This window comes from Gouania willdenowi, chromosome 17, assembly GCF_900634775.1.
Source record: "Gouania willdenowi chromosome 17, fGouWil2.1, whole genome shotgun sequence".
Taxonomy (NCBI): domain Eukaryota; kingdom Metazoa; phylum Chordata; class Actinopteri; order Blenniiformes; family Gobiesocidae; genus Gouania; species Gouania willdenowi.
The window spans coordinates 17,882,747-17,904,188 of NC_041060.1; the positions used below are offsets into that span (position 1 = coordinate 17,882,747).

At 37.2% G+C, this 21,442-nt stretch overlaps 1 protein-coding gene across 9 annotated transcripts in view; it reads left to right on the plus strand.

Annotated features, from left to right (window-relative positions):
- pard3ab (par-3 family cell polarity regulator alpha, b) overlaps positions 1-21,442 on the plus strand; it is a 279,421-nt gene that overhangs the window by 72,422 nt on the left and 185,557 nt on the right. For all 9 annotated transcript variants that reach the window (XR_003675910.1, XM_028472041.1, XM_028472043.1 and 6 more), the window contains exon 3: positions 17,795-17,978. Coding sequence is in view for 8 of the 9 variants with exons in the window: in XM_028472041.1 (XP_028327842.1) it covers positions 17,795-17,978 (184 nt within the window). In the remaining variant the exon portion in view is untranslated. The remainder of the gene's footprint in view (positions 1-17,794; positions 17,979-21,442) is intronic.

Here is a 21,442-nt window from a genome sequence, read left to right on the forward strand (position 1 = left end):
TATCACACGACTATGTTCCCATAAATTTGGAAATTACCGGAAATTTTTTTAAGAAAAAAAAAAAAGAAAAAAAGGGCTCTGAGCACATTCATTCATAAAGTATTCATACCAAACAAAATTCTGATCTAACGAGAACTAAGGGAGGAATAGTTATTTCCCGTGACACGTACGGGGTAATCGGCCCCATTTATATTTTGGTATGTGCCAATGATTTAGTACCACCAACCGTCATAATATTTGATTTGCAAATAAATGAGAAATTGACTTTCGTTTTTCTTCTTCTTTAGGGGAAATCGAAAATCAGGCTCTGAGCGTTGATGAGTACACATCCAAAAATTATACCGACCAAATTTCAGAGCGATTTTAACGAGTGTACACAACAACAACAACAAGATCAAGAAGATCAAAGTGAGTGGTGTTTTGAGTCCGCCTAAAAGCTACAAAAGTTTGTCAAACATGTCGACCTCCAAAGGCGTAGTTTTAAAGTGCTTTTTATTGCATATGCAGTTTTTAAATGACCCCTCATTGCTGTTAGTAAAGTTTACATATTATCATCTTTCAGTTGAGCTGTCTTTGTAATATGGATTAAATATCCCATAGGATAAAAATAAAACAAATGTTCTGGTACGATTATAGAGTGCTGAAGTGTTTACTCACCCATAGTGTTAATTGGCAGTAAATGGAAAAATTAAGATCAGAAGAAAGCAAAGTGAGATTTATTGAGGTGACGCCAACAATCTTTACAGCCTTTCCTCATGATGGATAATCTACAAATGTAGTAATGTACTAAGACGGAGGCTTTTGTTGTTGCACCATTATTATTTCTTTGCAGACATTTTCCTGTCAAACTGTATCGCAACTTTTCCACAAAGATCAGAGTCAGACAGGATCGCGCGTTGCTCTAATCCCCTTCTTCATCCCTAATGCAACCGAAACATGTTTCTGCAGAGCTGTCACAAACATGCTTTTGTTCACGCAGCAAATTAGCCAATTTTTTGCCTGCTCTTCCCATATGGCTTCAACTCCGACAATGGCCATTGTGTAAGGTATCATTGTCAGATTTCTGCTGTCTGTGTGCGAATAAAAGTGCTTTTTTCAACAGCAAACATCCCACTCCACTATTCCCCACGGAGTGAATAAAGTGTTGATGTTTCTTCAAATAAGTAATGCTTTGCAAAGGAGGGCTTTATATATTTCCTGAATGTTACATAGAGTAACGGTGGGGGAAAGATAATCTCACATAAAAAACAGATTTATTTTGTTTCTGATAAACTTTTTACAAGGTTGACACTACAAATGCAGATAAATACTTGATTTCATGATGAAATCAATTCCTTATTTCAGGCAAAACTTAACCTTGTGAACTGTTGGCTTCCAGAAAATAAAAATCTACCTGGATGTCTTTCACCAAATAATGAACATGGTTTCATTTTTTTTTTTGGGTAAATGAAATGAAACATGATGAAGTCTATCACTCATTGGTTCAGGACACAATGTAAATTTAAACGACGCATTAGTTGTTTGGTAGTTAAACTAATTTTATCTAATACGGTACATTGTTGGGGTGGAAGTCAAAATAAATTAATGTTGTTAAATCAGACTTCTTTCGTTGCAGGGCTTTTGTAATTGGCATAAAAATGTCTTTTATCTCTTTTTTAAAGTCCTAGAAAATGTTAACCCATTCAGATTAAATTTTTTCTAACATTGTAATTAGTCTTAAATCATAAAATAGTTGGTGAATAGTTAATGTTGACTAGGAGATAAAATACTTGACTCATTCACCCCTAGCCATTTTCAGAGCAGCCAACCCCATATTGCCAGGCGTTTTAGATGTTTTAGACTGATTTATCTAGACTCGCAGAATATTTTGTACTATGACAATCTGACATTTAAAACAGATTCTGAAAGATTAGACTTAGGAAAAAATTTTTTGTTTCTAGCTTGTTTCGTTCTACCGTAATCAACAGTTGAATAGAGCCAAGTTTCACACAAATCGCCAGTTTGTGACAAAAAGCTGAGAAAAACAGCTTTTTCTGAAAAAAACCTGTCAGTGACTTTGAAGCAATTTTTTATTTTTATTTTTTTGCTTTAGGGACACCTCAACATTGGTTTCCTTCTATAAAACTACAAAAACAACACTGAGACTTTTGGCTTTTGATGGAAAAATTGTTATTATTTTGTTATCTGGGTCAGAATTTAATGGTTTTCTTACTGTATTATGACCTTCCTCCAAGTCCTCCAAGTGAAAGCAGCAACTTCTAAAACAAGTATTTTAATACGAAATAACCTATGAAAATATATATCTCACAAATATGGAAAAATTGTAAAGGACACTGTTTGTTTATAGTCTATGAATAATATTAACTACTTGGATGATGTGATTTGTACTGCATTGTAAAAAAAAAACCCATGTAAAAAAAAATAGATGTATCTCGATATCATTTTCTATATTGCCAAAATAGAAAACTCGTATCTTGAATCACAATATATTGCCCAGCCCTACTTTATACCCGCATCTATTCTAAATCCTAGTTGGGTTCACAATATTTTTTTTATCTCTATACACGGCTGTCTAATCATTCAACATGGTGTTGTTTTCTATCGAAGCAAAGATTAAGAATAATGAAGCTCGAGCAGCTCGGCTCCCAGAGATATTTTCTTACTTACTCAACTGCACCCAGAGCACCAAGTCATGGCTGCACAAGTTATTAAAAAATAATGCATTTATGCAGCAATGGCAATAAAACAACAAAAATAATCTAGCAATCTGCTGTACGTGTTACAAACTTATCTTTTCCGCCTTACAAGAGCTGCACACTACTCCTAAAAAGTCTGATGGCTGTCTTTTCTCTTCCCACCTCCCGTCAGAGCGGTGCATCACTGGTTTAATTCCAACAAGGCCATCTCAGGAGTCTCCCGAGTGTACAGGGATACGTTGGAGCTCTCATTCTTATTGATTTGTGCCATCCTGTCCCAGCTGCGTCTTTGATGTGTGACAGTTTCATTTGAACTCTTCTTGTGGTGCCTTTAATTAGATACCAGTGCAGGCGGGGGCTGCTCTCCTGGGGACGAAGGTGAGCAAAGGGGAAAGGATCCAGTGATGGGTTGGGGAGGGGGGTGGTTGCGTTGAGTCTGAAGTAGGAGTTAACTTCCGAGCCGATGTAGATGCCGGTTAAATTGCAAAGTTAACTACTATGTTTGATATTGCTCTTGAGAGGGCATGTGGAGGTTTGAGAGATGAACTCAGCAAAAAAATAAAAAATAACGTTTAATGTTTGTGCTGCTGCCTCAGTTTGGATTAGATTGCCGTAATACCTCTGCTCCTCAAATCTACTGACTCTTACCTCTGACTTTGCAGAATCCTTTTTAATCAGTGTAATATCTGTGGTAATAAGCAAGATGCAGCTGCAGCCTGGGATATTAGCTGTGCCAACTTTGGCTTCTACTGCTGCACCTCTACCTTTTACTTTTCATCAACACTGGTGCAAAAGTGGTCAACGTCAGACCAAATAAAACATTTCCAGAAAGGTTTGGGATATATATCTACGTGTCCTCACGTAGAGACCTTTCTGTGTAGAGTTTCGATGTTGTACTTGTGCTTGGGCAGATTTTTGTCTACGGGGGTTGAGACTTGGTCATGGTTTTACTTCGGTAACCAAATATATTCGGCCGAATATTGCAAAAAAAGCCACATTCGGCCCTCGGTGGAGTGAGTTGAAAGCAAAGCCGAAAAGTAGCGTGACGCAATGACGCAATCAAACAACTTGCAGTGATTATGAGTCAGAAAAGTGTGTGCGTGTTGCTGTAGAACCAGAGCAGCAACAGGAGAAGCAGCATCAGCTCCTCCTTTCCTCACACGAACACAGCCAGACTCTCTCTTTACCGCTCTCCGTCGTCCGTCACCGTGTAAAAGTTGGAAGCCGTCCATTTCCACAACCGAGTTTGTTGTTAGCGCTGTGAGCCACGAATCTGTAAACATCCCCAACGCTTCCCTTTTAAACTACGCTGGGTCTCGCTGCACAGGCTGGTGTAGCATTAGCACGGAGTGCTAACAGCTGATGTGTGTAAGCAATGGGTCCGTGGCTCCAAGCATTGACTCCCAACACGATCGGCAGCAGGAAAAGTAGTGCAGTTTGGGGGTCCAGGAGTGCAGTTTGTATTTACATATATGGCAATAAAGTATAATATATATTCTATATTAAACAGCAGGGTTGTTTTAGCTGTAAGATAGTTGGAGAGGGAGGAGCTCACATTCTAGAAGGCGTGTTACCTGCCAACGTGGGCAAAATCCAACTGTCCCATTTGGAGCTGACTTTTTACAAAATGTGGAAATAACAAGGGAGAGAGGAAACTTTTTCAACTCATTCATTTTAAAATGTGGATTACTCCTTACTTTTGCCTGTGAAACTTAAAGTAGCCCCCAGATTCCTTAGTTCAGAGGGTCCCAGCCTTTTTGGGTCATGACCACATTTTGATATTGAAATAGAATAAAAAAGAATAGTTTATTGCCGTATGTAAAAAAACCTTTCTGATTCTGATATGTACAAGTTAAAAAGAACAGGTACAATGGAATTCTTGTGTATTACAGATGTCTGGCGACCCCAGTGACATTTTTTCTTCTAGAATTAGTTTTTGATCGTGTTTATTAAAGTGTTTTACAATACTCCATTTTATCTAACCAGATTTGAGAAAGTTTAAGTATAGGATACAGTTATTTGATATTTATAGTGTGTGATGTGTGTTTGAATAATGTTTATGATGATTAAAAAAAAAACAAAAAAAACATAGAATTTTGATCAGTTTTTACCTACTTTTTTTTTTTTTTAATCCCATTTTAATTCCAGGTCACCCCAATGTTGAACAACACGCAATATGTAATCGACCACTATTATTATTATGAATATTGATATAAATATATGGAAATGTAATACATTTGAACTAGAATAAGAATGTATTTTACACTGAAGATGTGAACATAACATACTGTGATTAAGTAATAATGGCATGAGATCCAGGTTAGATTACCGTATGTATCTCGGTCCTCAGACTATGTTTTTTGTGATAAGCACTATGAGATGACTTAATATGTTGTATTTGTGCTATATAAATGAAATAAATAAAGTTTAATTGAATCTGTATTTGTTACCTGTGCCTCGTGGAATGACGGCCCACTCTTAAACTTACATGATGTTACTTTGATGTTCTTGTTGACAGTTTACCATTTTTGACACACTTTTTCACTTTGGCGCACATATTGAAAGTGGAAAGAAACGGGTTGAATGAATAGACTCGTGTCTATTTGGATGACAAATGTATACAATTGAAATAAATTCTGTCATCAATCGCGTCTTCACCATTTCTCGAACAGTAATTTCACAGGAATTAGTTCCGGTAAAAGTTTCTCATTTTCCATTTGTTTGCATGTATTTGGGAGGCTGATGGTTGTCCTCATTTGAATGGCTGATGGAACTTCTCCACTCCTATTTCACTCCTAATATTTCCTAATCCAAAGAAGGAGCTTGTGTAATGAAACCATCTGAGATGTAATTGCTATCAAGCAGAGTCAGGTTTGTGAAAGCATCAGCACAACTATTATTTCTCATTAAGCGGCTGTCACTCCCGAGGTGATCCTTCAGCTCTTATTTACTGCGGGGCTTAGGAGACCTCAGGCTGGCTGGAGAAGGACTGCGGATGTAGGTCAGTTTCACATCATGAAGTTTTAAACACAGACACGCAGATATCCAGTCTGAACGTAAATCTCCTGCAGCACAAAGCGTTTCAGCAGATTGCGATGCTTCGTATCTACATCAGATATTTTCCCGCTGGTAATGCACTTATACAAGTCCCTACTTTCTACATAGTGGGTTATTACTCACAGAAGTCACTGAGCAAAGCTGTTGTGCAAATATTCTTCAGGGAAGTCTTCTCAGGTCCAATCTCACTGGCGTGGCTTAGATAACCTACACTGCTGTGAGCGTCAGCTGGCAGTGTGAGTAACACAGTTTGGTTTTTTTTTCTTGGTGTTTTGGATGAGCTGACTCGCTTTCCTTCTACTTTCTGGTATTATCCAAAGCTGAGTGAAACAACGATGTTTAGGGATTGTCAGAATAAGTTTTGGGGGAAGAAACACGACTGCGGTTTATTGGCAGGTATAAAAAAGTAATCCAAAATACATCTGTGACGTCTGCATATGTGGTAGAAGGTGAACTTATTACAAAAGTTTTCTGTTTTTGCTAACAAAAACATCCCACTGTCCTCTAAACCAGTGGTTCTCAAACGTTTTTGGCCCAAGTACCCCCTTTCTTTTGTTTTTGAATTCAAGTACCCTCTTTGTCCGACGACAACATTATCGTTTCTAGTCATCGCCCTGCCTGGTGTGGGACCAAGACTGTCCCTTGTATTATCAGTTCATTTTCTATTCAAGATCATATCCATCACCATTATTATGATGAGCATTTTTAACTAAAAATAAACATTATAAAACCCCATTTATTTAAGGCAGTGGCTACGTTATGGTTACGCTATCAATATATTGACATTCTATCCATACGCAGTGCCCCTATTTGGCCAGTTTAGGTCGCGTCACTAAGACTAAACCTTACCCTAAACATAACCCTAATCTTAAAAATTATTGTGATATTGGGTCATAACCTAATTCTAAAACTAACCCTAAGACGCTACGTCCTTGTACTTTGGTAGCCGTACCAATAGCACCGGGGGTTGTCCGTACGGCAACCGTACAATAAACACTTTTTACATTTAATGCTTTATTTTATTAATTTTTCACTCTCTCTCTCAATGACCCCCTGTAGTGCCATTGTGTACTCCCATTTGAGCAACACTGCTCTAAACCATGTATTTATTTAATACTGTTTAAAGCCTTGTTTTTAACAAGGTTTAAGGATTGAACTTCAAGGTTTGACATTGCTGGAGTTTAACCTTATGATCCCTACACGATGATGCAAATACAACATGTACAGTTGAATTTAGAAGACAATGAATTAACCCTGTATCCAACCTTAATTATTTGAATTCATATGCCATGTAAAGGCTCGGATTTTTTTTGTGATCGCAGAGAAATGGAATTTACTTCCTTAAACGGAAATGACAATATTGTCAATACTGTTATTACTATTTTGGAATGTTTGTAATTATTTTTTTAAAGAAAGTCGAGCAGAATTTGCGTTATTACAGGGAATATCTCCTCACATGTATATGTTGGGACAATATCACACATTTAAACGCAGTTTTCCACTGTAAGCGGTTAGGCAATGAGACGGAAATGTCAATTCTCGCCCAAAATATGAATTCCTAAAATTAGAAATAGGCTGTATAACATAGACTAAACTCTCACCGACATGTTTTAGGACAAAATCACACATTTACTGGCAATTCAGCTCTTATATGATGAAAAGGATGAGTTTCATTGCTGTAATGATAATTCCTGAGTTTGCTCTATGTGACATAATAGATGCATACACACTCCACGGGCCACTGTACTCTTTCTTTTCTCTCTCTCTCTCTGGGTCGGCCTACCCCTCCCCTCCTGCTTTAATTCAGCCGATTTATTGCTGAAGAACGAAGAGTTGTTTCCACAAGGTTAATGGTTGTTTTATTCTGCAGCAGGAACTGGCCCAACTTTTGGACTAGGTTGCCCTTGCACACACTTAAACCTGCACTCAGTCTTCATAAGCACTCCCCCCAGCCCCATTCAGTCAGGCCAAAGGACTGACGGCATAATTCAAGGCAATGTAAGTGGGAGTAGACTTCAGTTCCACATTGTCCTCTGCGTTCTAACCAGATACCACTTGTTTTTGTTTGTGTTAGTCTCTGTACTCTAGGGGTGGGTAATCGGCCCAAGTTACTCATTCAATTCCATTCTGATTATGGAAGTCTTGATTCAGTTACACACTCATTTCTGATTATTGCTAATTGGTCTTTCATTTAACATCAGTCAGCTGCTGAATTATTTGACCTCTCTTTACCTCACAGCTCCTTCAGTATTGTATAGTGTAATTCAAATATACAAAATAGGAGAATTTTCCCGGTTTAAATTGTTTTTGAAAAATGTAGTTCATCGATCCTTGGAAATTTAAGAATTGATTTATAATCAGCAACAGTGAAATCACGATTAATCGATTATTGATTTTGTTTTTCTTTTAGACCTCACTTTCTGGCTCATTTTAGCTTTTCACCTGCCAGTTACCTGCCAATTTAAATTGGTTTAAATACTTTTATTTAGTAATAAAATAGAAAAAAATACAAAAGAAGATATATATATATATATATATATATATATATATATATATATATATATATATATATATATATATATATATATATATATATATATATAATTTGATGGAATTATGTCAAGTTGTCTCAATAAATCTGTAAAAAAAAACAATTATAATGAAGAAAATAGTAAAGCTTTAAAGGTGTGAAAGTACACATTGGTTTAAACTTCTAAAGATACAACACCATATCTTTATGACTTCATTAAGCACACGGAGGGTCACATCACAGCCGTTTTTTAATCAACACTTAGAGTGTTGATTAGTCCTATAAGAAAGTAGTAATTAAAGCTTAACGGTTATATTTAGCACCAAGTGTGATTAGTGGTAGTGATGGAATGTGATGTATGGTGCTCATTAGTGTGCAGGCTAACAGTCTCCTGGACCTTCTAGAAATGTTCCTTTTCTCACAATCTTCTCCTGAAGTATCAGAAATAGACTCTAGGTGTGACTCTTCTGTGCGTCAGTCAGCATTCAACACCTTATGTTAAACCTACTGTCCTCTAAGATGAACAATTATAGTTTTGATAAAAAGCTCCATTACCCACAAAAGGTAGACTTGTTGGAAAGTGTATTAATACAGGAGGTACTTAAAGTGATATTCAACCTAAATGACAATGTGAACGACTATAATATGTAACCTTTAATGATAGGAACAAGAGGCAATCTAGAAGCTGCATATGCAATAATGATTCTTCATTGTACAGCATCTCCTCCTTTACATGCTAAATAGTAGGGGTGCCGTATGCATTGCCATGAATCAGACGTTACAATATGATTCACGGTTTGCATGTCACCATACGATATATCTCGATACTAAATGATACGATATATTGCAATATTGACCGAGCATTTACGTGCTATGCATATGTTAGCGCAATTAAATGTTGTTTTTGTTCATTCAAAAAATGGATTTGGACATTTTTTTTTGGCTCAATATAATAACCGCGCGGTGAAATATCACGATATATCGCACAATCGATTTTTTTTCTTACAACTTCACTCATTAGAAAAAGGAATTGGCTTTTTATTTTACATTGGGTTGAAGTTTAGATTACTATTTATCTGTTCTAAAAATGAAAGGAAACACCCAAAAAGTAAAATTGTAAAAACATAAATGTCAACTTTACATCATGTCTAGTAACTTTGTACATGTTTCCAAAGTCAGATGTGAAAGTTAAGTAGAAAGTGGTGTAACTGGAGGCAAGTCCTTTGGGGAATTGGATCTCTACTCAGCACTGCTCTCATTTTAGAGAATGAATCACTTTCCGCGCCCAACTCCCCAACTCTCCTCTCACGCTGATTGCCATTTTCATTTCATCAGTTAGGCCTCCTCCACTCAGACTAAGTTATGCTTTCCCATATGTTTTCTATTGAGTGAGTTTAAGAGAAATAGATTGGAGGTCATTATCCCTTTTGTTCGTTGCTGCTGTTGAATGTCCCCAACTCATTTACAATGTAATGTTAAAGGAATAATCGCATGTTCCCAGTTGCTATATTGCGGCTAATTGTATTTAGAAGTGAGACAGCATTAAGTGTGTGTGACATGTGAGCGCACACCTGGGTAACGCCACGTCTCATTCTCTAGGATTAGATACGCCTCCTCCGGCTTCCTCTGAGTGCTTCTTTCTAATAACCTGCTGAGGTCAAGGTCACCGCGTGTTCCTCTTCTTGCACACTACACTGGTTTCCTCAGGGGTTTGTGGATGCTCATCGACTGAGCATAGCTAAACTCCAACACATCGGTCACATATCCAAAGCACCATCCTTTAGCTCTCTTGCTGTTGACGCAACACTTTACCAGAGACACACAGTCATTGTTCCAATGAGTTTTTTGAGCACAGAAATGGGTTTGTTATAGTAGTAGTAGTAGTAAAATTACAATGCACTGCCAAAAAAAACATCCCAACACAATTTTGGTGTTTAAACTGACTGAAAGTTGCGCAAAACAATGGCGGACATTTATTTTGAGGCTTATGCTGCGTTCACACCAAATGTGTCCAAAGCGTCAAGAGCGTCAGGTTTACATAGACAATATATGGTGGACGCGCTTCCAGGAGCATCAAGAGGTCCCATTGCGCGTCACACACCTCATGTGTGGCGTGTTTTGAAGCTTTACGCGCAGCAGACGCTGCACGTTTTGAGATTTCAAGCTTTTGATGTGCGTCCAGTGCCTCCAATGCAGCCGACGCTACAGTTGGAATTGTTGAACTTTTGGGGCATATTGCAACGCATTGACCAATCAGGAGCGTTCCCCATTCGTGACGTATTCAGGAAAATGAGGGGGAAAAAAAACTAACTGGAGACAGATGGACAGGCTCTCTTCTGCTGGAATAGAGCGCCTGTAGTTGGGGTCCTGGTAGGAGATGTGAGTGACAATGCGGGTCAGCAGGTCGTCAAACTGGGCCCAGGAGAGACAGAAGCAGCGCTGAAAGCGACTCTCGTACGAGCGCAGCTCCGGTGAATCCAGAAACGGCGCCGAGGAGCAAATAAAGCCATGCCACTCTCTGGATAATGTAGAGCTGATCAACAAGAGTCAGAGGCGGCGTGTTCAGCAAGGAACTCCAAACTTTATTCACCATTCACCCATACTTCTCTATAGCCCTCTAACATCACAGTGCACACACTGAGTCACAGCAAAATACATCCGACCGGAAACACAGCCTTCTCAACACAATGTTCCCCACCACTTCACAGTCACTGGGTGAATTATGAACATAACTGATCACCACAATATCATCCAATGTATGAACACCAATGGCAACAGAGAAGCCCCTCCCCTAAACACGCTCAATGCGCTCTCTTCCCAACTTGTTTGGATATGCGTCTAGAGCGTCTTCGACGCTGGTGACAAGCGTCTGATTCAATGAGCACAAGCGTCCAACTGGGTTTACAAGAATTCACACCCTGAAGAACAAGGTGTTAATAACTCATAGTGTATAACCTTAATCCTAGATGCCACTCCGGTAAGTGTTAATGTAGTATTAATAATAATGAATATTATACATTTTAAAACCCCTTGTCCCCCTACACACGTAAAAATATAAATCCTGCCAAAATAAAATGTGAGGTGATATCACAAACTAGTACAAAAACTGTGTCAAATGAATCACTGTCCTCCTTGTCTGGTGAAGATACACAATCACGATAAGAATGAAGTAAAAATGTGTCTAGGCATCCGTCTATGGGACTCCTCATCCCACAATGCAATGTGCGCAACTCTTCTGACATTGTCAACCGAGTGTTTACAGTGGAGATTAAAACAAACTTTCGAGCAATCATAACCTTTCAAGTTTTTTTTTTTTCCCAAGCAAGTTATTTTGATTTATTGATCCATGAGGCCAGGCCTACATTATGGATTTATCTGATAAAAAATGATCATCCCAAGCAGCTTTTAAAGTTTAAATCCAATCTGGAACAATATGAAAACCTCAATACGTGCAGTATCATGCCTGCAAAAGTATAATCATTTCATCACGTTTTTTTTTAAATAAATAATGTTATGTCTACCCATGTGTAATTTCCCGACATGTAATTTGGAAACTGAACCCCTCACGTAAACGGTGTGCTATGTTGACTCTGGGAGCAATGATGGTCACGGTCTGTTTGAACTCAGTTTGATTTTCAGGGTTTTGATTACGTCAGTTGTTTTGGAAAAGATTCTGTTGCAAGCTTGCACTTTCAACATAGTTCTCCAAGAATGCCACCGAGGAGTGTTTTCTAGACTGCAGTGTCTTAAACTTTTGCATGGCTGACTTTGGGTTTCACAGCTGAGTAGTAGTGGTTACCGCTTCCAGGTTTCTGGCTGATATATTCAAACTATTATTAAAGATTTTTTGTAAGATGAGAAGACAACCTACTGAACATTAATGAGAGCGACTGTCTGAGGTCTTTTCTCAGTGTCTAAACTGTATGACTGTTTACACTATGCGAGTTTATAGAAAAGAAAAAACTTTTTCCAACGTTTTCTGCTATATTAATCAGCCCCCTAATTGTGCTCCTAACGTACAGCCCTATATTGCCTCTGCTAGACCTTTACTTTGCTCTCTCTGGCCTGGCTGCCAGTGTATTGTTGGGCCAGTGATCTGATGATGATTTATGAGCTGCGTTATGACTGCTGAACTGTGGACCGAGTCACACTTTCCATCGTGATTTGTTTTTCCGTTTTTTTTTTTTTTGTTTTTTCAGATTTTTAAAAGGTTTAGCGCAGCACGATGGTGTTGAGTTTAATAAGTTTTAACATATCACTGATATTTTGTAGATAATCCAAACATTATTGACAGCGTAACACAAGCCAGACAATAATGTCTCCTGTGTGTGTGTGTGTGTGTGTGTGTGTGTGTGTGCACGCGCTTTTGTCCCGGGTCAGGGCTATGCTTGTCAACAAACCCCAGCAATTAGCTTTGACTGGAGGCTGTTTTGCGGCTTGCAGAAAGTGATTCACTTAACAAAACAATCCAACAAGGAAACAACATTAGGAAGTCCGGAGGGAGCAGCTGTCAGTCATGGCAAGAGCACAGCTACAGTGTCACTCCAGCATATTAACCTCCACTGTGTACACTAAAGATGTCCTGATGCAACTTTTTCACTTCCGATACCGATATTGCAGCCTTGAGTATTGGCCAATACCGATATTGATCCGATACAATATCAGGACGAATCATGCATACTTTTATTACTTGTTTTGTAATGTGGAATGTTAGAAAAGGTTTGATCAAGTGATGTTATATATACAATATTTGCATTTCCTCAAGAAAATGCAAGTGAGGATGCAGGTGCTGGCCCACGTCGCACTGCATTAGCTTAGCATTAGCTAGCAATAGCATTAGCATAACATTAACCAAGCATTAGCCTAGCTGTAGCATTAGCCTAGCATTAGCATTCGCCTAGTATGAGCCTAACAATAACACTAACCTAACATTAGCCTAACAATACAATTTACCTACTCATGGCATTAACTTAATATTAGCATAGCAATAAAATTAACCAAGCATCAGCAATAACCTAGCATTAGCATTAACAGTTAGGTTATTAATAGCATTAGCATTAGCTAGCAATAGCATTCATATAGCATTAACTAAGCATTATCATTAACTTAGCATTTGCATAGCATCACCCTAGCGTTAGCATTAGCATTAACCTAACAATAGGATTAGCCTACTAGTAGCACTAACCTAGCATTAGCATTAGCCTAGCAATAACATTAACCTTACATCAACAATAACCAAGCATTAGCTTTAACGGTTCCGTTATTAGTGAGGATGTAGGAGGCAAAACCGATTTGTTGGAGTAAATAATAGACTTTACAAGACCTTTAATAAATGTTTTTTGCATGGTTATAGATGGGAATTTAAAAGTAAAATAATTTAGACAAAAACAGTAAAATTGTAATTGATAAAACAATGTTCTCAAGGCTAATGTCAGGTAAAATAATGCATCTTGTAGCTGTTTTACTGTAGCTGTGATTGGAAGGAGAAAGCCAACCTTATGCACTACACTCTTCATTTAGACTGATTCATCTGCTTTAACGGAGTTTGCATTACTTCATCTTTTTTAAAGTTTGGCATATCAAACTATAACGTCACATCTCTGTTGTTTTATTGCCTTTTTTTTTATTGCATTGCTGCTTCCTATCCTTCAGCGACACTGTATCAAATCAGCCTGAGCACATTTATAGGGCTCACCGCCGCTGAACTCATTAACATATAATAACGAGCACATGGGCTGGGAGTGCACGCAGGCTTCACTTTTTGTCTTTAAGTTTGGTGAGTTTGCTGCTGCTGACTTGGCACTAAGATGAACTTTAATGAGGTAGAAGCAGAGCTCTGTGTGTCAGTCATGTACTGCTCGGTTGTGTATATAGACTTGTTAGCAAAAAAAAAACCAACAATCATAAGCAGATGCACTGCCTACATTACTTCATACTCCCACATGTCTCACTAATACAGAAACATCAGCCTTTCTTAGTGGCTGTTGATTTTTCCTTTCTCCTGTTCTGTTCTATATCTGCTTTTAACACACACACACACGCATGCACACACACACACACACACACACACACACACACACACACACACACACACACACACACACACACACACACACACACCTTTGTCTTTTGACTTATTATTCTCTACAGTATTATGAGCTCTTAATATTAAGGCCAGGCTGTAGCAGCTATATCTGCTGTAGTATGACGTAAATGTGTTAATATTAATCTGAATGTTTAATGGCAATAATATATTAATTATGATATGTTTGGAGATCTGAAAGTGTGTCACTCTTAGACGTTAAGTAATTAGTAAAAGGTTTGGATTGGATGATTTGGTTTAGCTTTTTTCTTTATCTAATATATGAAACCATAAAGGTTTTTACTGAACGATAATTTAATAGTTTACTGTACTGTAAATGAAATAATGTGTGTTTCATCAGTTTTTGCATTTGCCTATTATTTAGTCAATGTAAATAATGTCTTGTGAAATGAGCGCCAAATTCAGAAAACATGTTAAAAAAAAATTGCTTTCCCGTTTCTGTTTAGACCAACAAAAGAATTTGATCACGTTAGGACTTGTGAGGCTACAATGACAATGTATTTTATTTAATTTTTTGCCAAAATCTTATTTGTTTTCCTCTTTAAACCTTTTACAATGCTCTTCATATTCATGTGTGGGTGAAGTAGGGCTGGGACGATATGATGTTGTCACAATTTGATTTAAACTTTAAACTACAATTCTGATTTTTGTTAAGTATTGCGATTGAAAAGTAATGGTTGTGATTTTAACTTCCTTATTTTCCTGATCCACAAGGAAAAGTTGAATCATACACTTCTGAAAGCAATGCACGAGTTACAGTAAACAATAAAAACAAAAAAATACTACTTTTTACATCACAAGTAAGTCAGTCGATCTGAAATTTTATTTCACCTCCACGTGAAAGTGCACAATAAGTATGACAACATATGCAGATGTGGTAAAAATAAAAAATGAGATAAAACAACAATTCTGGGAAGAAATAAAGTTTTTAGTATCTTTACCAAAAAGAAAGAAACATGACAATGTGACCTGAATTAATATTTTTTTCCCACCCTTATTTTGAATTATGTACAGTAATTACATCTTAGACATTTATTTTCCCACTGGTGAACCTTTAGTTGTTCAGATTAAATCTTTGTGATCAGGGAAATTATAGTCTCTGTAAAAAGAAAAAAATAATCAAGAAAAAGTATTTTATTTATTAAAAAAAAAAAAAAAAAAAAAAAAAACACTTACGGGTAATTTGTTGATCACATGGGTTTGAAATAATACTAATAGTTAGATTTAATCAGTATTTTTGACAACTTTTATTCTGTTTTTCAAGTACTTAGGAAAAAAGTCTTGTCTTTTCATGCTCATGAGTTGTTTTCTATTTCTATTTATTTATGTCCTATGTTATATTGTATAATATTGTTTATTTATTTATTTATTTCTTGCACTGTTATTGTAGTTGGCTTGTTTTAATCTCATGGTACATGTGTACAATGACAATAAAGGCATTCATCATCATCATCATCATCATACACTAGTCACAGAGACAGGATTTTTAACGTCAATTCCCCATTGATTTAATTTTTAGTTATTGCTATTTTCTTTTTTAATCTAATGCTGTTGCACAATAGATTGGGAAAAGTTATAGAAAAAGCGTTATTTTTATTTTTTTTTTTACTTAAGACTATAATAATCACTGGAATTTATTTATTTTTTAACTTTACAACAAAACCTTACCAGAAGAGATCAACCTTTATATCTGTCTGAAGTTCAAAGACGGACTTCAAATCCTTATTTATTTTTATTCCTTGCACAACTCTTACTTTTTTTTCTTTTTTTTTTTCACATGCGTATTTTTGCAGGTGTACCCGCCATGTGTTGATTTTTTTTTTTTATTTGATGTTTTTGCCTTTGGGGTCATCAGTTTTTCCTTTGAAGTTAAAGTTCTGTGTTGACTTGTTGATGCAGGTAAATAAACTCAGATGAACAACAGTGATATGATAGAGTTTTCGGTTGTTGGCTCAGAATATAAACACCCTTTTTTTTGTTTTTTTTGTTAATGCCTGGGGCTCAAGCCCTCCATATTCATCACAGTCATGGTTCCCATCAGATCCCAACAGGAAGGGAAGTTTGATCTCTTAATTTGAATTTATTGATGTTTAGTATCTTTTTCATCTACAGCCAGCAAACACAGGCTGTTTATTCTGAGGAGGAATGCCTCGCATACAAAGATAAGAAAGGGTAACATGATGAAAGAAATATCAGCTCCATTTAAACACCATTTAACATTTAAGAATATACATAGTGAATGTAAAAAAAGTAAAATATTTTATGTAGATTCCGTCAGCATTAAACGGTTATTTGTGTTTCTCAGAAGCTCTTAAGAAAATCATTAGTTAATACATACGTTTGATAACTTTCAGCAGAACAGGCCACAGTGATCAATATTTTGTGAAAGATTAATCTGACTTAAGATCAATACAATAACTATCCAGAATGTGATTGGTTGCATGCTACATTCTATAGTTTTCAAGTTATTATTATTATTATTATTATTATTTTTAGATTTTACAGCTTATTCCATAGATCTTACTTATCAAACCATAATCCACCTGTTGTTTTTTTTTTTTTCAAAATGAAAAATATCTTTCTATCTCTGCTGCGTTAAGTTTATTTTTCTCATTAATAAAAATAAAGCGCTTCATTTTTGTTTCTTTTTGCTTTATTATCTATTTTTCCCCATTCATGGTACGGTGGTTGGAGGGAGCCAAGATTGTTGAAACACACATATATATTACATACTGTGTATATATATATATATATATGTTCAGGTTATACACAAATACATTATTATCCACAAAGTGTGGAAGGGGGATATACTGTAGGTTTGAGCTCCGTCCGTCCGTCTGAGTTAAAGGGGACAGCTTTTCTCAGGAACTGTTTAAGATGTTTTCGGTGTGTGGCTTCAGGGTTTCAATACCTTGACGGGGTTCGAAAATGAGAAGTGCACAAATATTTTTTCCGGAGTTATTGCCCTTGTGCCGTGTTTTTTTACTCTGTTTGAGGTATCTACAAAGGGGACATTTTTTCTCAGAAAACATTTAAGATAAGATAATCAAATTTGGTGTGTGGCTTCAGGGTATCAATACCTTGTTGGAGTTCGAAAATGAGAAGTGCACAAATATTTTTTTCGCCGTTATAATGCCCTTGTGCCATTTTATTTTTACTCTGTTCGAGGTACCTTCAAAGGAGACAGCTTTTCTTAGATAGTAATTTTATAATCTGACGTGATAATATTTAATATCTAAGTTCTTAGATTTAGGACATTTAGGAAAAGGTTGTAAGTTATAATGACAACCATTCTGGAGGGGGATGTTGATGAGTGAAAAAATAGAACTTCAGCGTTTTTATGTGGTTTAATATTTATTGTCCAAACTTCACATGTTCATCTAATTTTCTACTTCTTCTTTCTTCCAGTTAATAGCGCTATATGATGAGCAGGAGCCTCACCATGGGGGTGATGGAACCAGTGCCAGCTCCACTGGCACCCAGAGCCCTGACTTGTTTGCAGCAGAACTCAGCGCCAACAGTGGGAATTCTGCCTTCCAGCCTTACCAGGGAGCCAGCGAAATCGAGGTCACACCATCAGCTCTGCGCACCAGTAAGACCCCACCCCTCTGAAGAGTAGAGAAGCGGAGGAAACACCCTTTATCTGCACTATATATTCGGCGATGTGTGCATTATTTGTAGGGAGAGGCCATTATCTTCAGATACCGCCAGGAACTAAAACACTCATTGATTAATATTTAAGTGACTTCCTCGAACATACCTTGTGTTGTCATCCTGGCTGAAATCATAAGTCAGCAACTACAGCGGTATCCATGAAAACTCAACAAATTACCTCATTACATCTCTCTGCCTCTGCCGCGCTCATATATTGTGTTAATTGGACAGCAGCCTTTTTTTAATCCAGGCACAGATAGCCGTTTGATCCTCAGCCAAAATAGCTAATTGGTTCTACTCACTGCCTCCTAAATCAAATGTGACGCATAGGCCGCTCGGCGCCGCAGCTTCCCAGTCCACCGTTCCACTGTGATTACTGAGAGTCGATCTGTGGAGTGGATCCGTCCATTTGGATCAATCGAAGGCCTTTTGCACAAAGTCATGAGAGGAAGTAAACAAACTGCATGCATGTCATGATTTTAAAAGAAAATATAGCCTCAGATTTTCTAACAAATGACCAGAAAGAGCTGTTTCTGCTTCCCTCGACACTGGTTTATGCACCTCTAATGGCCTCTCTAGTTTTTTTTATAATGTTTATTAAAGATTCTCCAGCATCCTGGGGCCTTTTTTGGCATTTATTCACGCAATAAATGATTTCATTTGCAGCCAATCTTTGCAAAAAAAAAAAAAAAATTAGGATGTAATTTTTCTTCTCGAAGATGGTTTGAATCTTAATAAGGTTATTTGCCCTGTTAAATGGAGGTTTAAAAATGTTATGAAATACAGTGTACAGATTATATAAGACCCATGTGCAGACATTAAAATTAATCATAGGCATGATCAGAATCAGAAGAAAACTAATCAAAAATTAGAAAGGCAAAGAGCAGCAAATAAAGAAAAAGAAAATTGAGAAAAAATAATAATAGTAAATGATGATGATAATAATAATAATAATACACACCCACGCAGAAAAACAAGGATGTGAGGTAAACTGAACAACAAGATGAAAATGAATGATCATTTGTCGAATGCGTACACCAATCGTACACACACAAGGCTCTATTCTTCCATGTGTGTAAGTCCAAAAAGCCACGCAGCGGCGCTGTTTCTGGCTGTGTGCTATTCTCCTCCTGTACTTAAATCAGTCGCTGCGCGCCTTCATCCCAGTTATGCACTGTGGGTGGAGCAGCCCTGAAATGTGTGTGTTCCAATTCAAATCTGGCTTTACGCGCATTCTCCGGTGTGCGTAAGTCCTTTTCCTCTTACGCACTTCTAACCCTAGAATAAGTGCAGCTCCCCGATAAGGTGAAACATTATATTGCACTAGAAATATGGACTCAGTTACATTTGAAGCCACATGGACTTGTGCGTCTGCAAGATTAATTCAAACTCTGACAGACGCAGACTTCTGTCCACGTTGGTCACAGTGATTCAACTGGTTTCATACTATGTCCAACGTAAAGTCACAGTTTGATCCACTACATAGTGAAACAAGCTGTCATATGCAGATGAGGATGGACCACAAACTGTTCCCACACATATATTAACGAGCTCAGGTCACTATAAACAATTTATATTTAAAACTGGAAATTATGGAAGCCAATAGTTCTGTTTCACTGCAAACATCCCTCTGTATTAAAGCAGGATGCTCTGCGGCTGGGTTATTTTCTCATATCTCCAGCGCATCTAACTCGGTCACGCTTTACAGCGATGATGATGATGATGTTGAAGGAGAGAGATTTTAACTGTGACTCGGACAGAATGCGGCCGATCCTCAGTCACACTGCAATAATCTGATCAAATCAACCTGTTACATTGTTTATCAATAAAGGCGTTTCAAATTAAGAGTGAACATTATCATTTTTAAGGATTTCAATGACATTTACAAGCGTTGGGAAAAACTCCAGGTTCCGTGATTTCTAGACAGCCCAAAAAAAGGTCATCAACGTCTCGTTTCTTTCAGCCCACCTTCATTCACACATACACGCTTTTGGTCTACCTTACGCGCGGTGGGCGTGTCAGCAGCCTGGACCGGAGAATACGCGTAGAAGAGAAGCGCGTTACTGCAGGTGTGCAAAAAAAGTGCTTAAGTCTAGACGGGAGGATAGACCCCATAGTATTTACATAAGACACAACAGAAAGCATAAAGATTCATGGGGACTTTGTAAACTTTTTACCACCAACTCACTGCAAAAACCTAGTGTGTGCACATTGTTTACAACCCAAATATCCACTGTACCTGTATGCATGCAGGATAATTCATTCATTTGTAAATGAGTGACACAAAGTCATTGCCTAAATTTCTGTTCGTAAATCCCTGCCAAAATATGACCATCTATTTTTAATGTAAATATTCAAAACAGGCATGAGCAACTGGTGGCCCAGGGGCCACATTCGGGTCTAAATTTGTGCGGCCCTTGAAGTCAACACACAAAATGAAAGAGAAATACACAAAACAACAGCAGAACTACACAAAATTACAAAAAAAAAAACAAGTTACCCTAAAATTTACACAAAAGGACAATACAAATACATAATTTAGGATAACAAAATTACACTAAGCATTACAAATGTACACAAAATCAACTGAAAAATATACAAAATAATGACAAAAATACACAAAATGGGTGATGATAACACAAACAAAAAAACAGCACAAACTTCTGCCAGGCACCAAATATCCTCTTTGCCAGATTTTCCCAGTTATTTGGGAAGATCATTCACACTTTAAAGACTTGTAAGAAATGTTGATCCCATTAATAACTATAGAGTAGGTCCAAATGTATGGGCACACCATTAAAAAAAAATGGCAATAAAATGCACAATCGGACATAACTGAGTCAAATTTCATAAAGTTTGGTCATTACAAACTGAGAATACATTTTTGTAATATTGCCAATGACGGGATAAAGAGATGATTACATTTTTCAAACTGATCCAGATTCATTATGTTGATGCAGAACCCCTCCAAAATGTAACGGACTCTTTGGTTAAAATGTTGTCAAAATCTGTTAAGTATTGTTGACCAGATCCTGCTAACAGACAAACGAACAAATATATAAATAAATGCCAGTGAAAACATGAAATTCTTGGTGGAGACAAACTAAAGCCTTTGTTGTTCCATGTATTAATGCACACATTGGTCATTACTCTAACTGCTGAAGACATGATTTATGGTAATGTGGCCCTCAGATCAGACAAACACATTTTTGTGGCCCCCGTGGTGATAAAAGTGGCCCTGATCTACAGTAAATGGTTGACATAAGTAGGACCTGTGCATCAGTGCATCACTGCAGGTTGTTTTCCATGTATTCTTTGGTCTTGTTAGGACTTGTCAGAAGAGCAAACACTTCTCTCCATCCTCACCCCATGGACTCATCACTCCCTGGCTTTAAACTCATT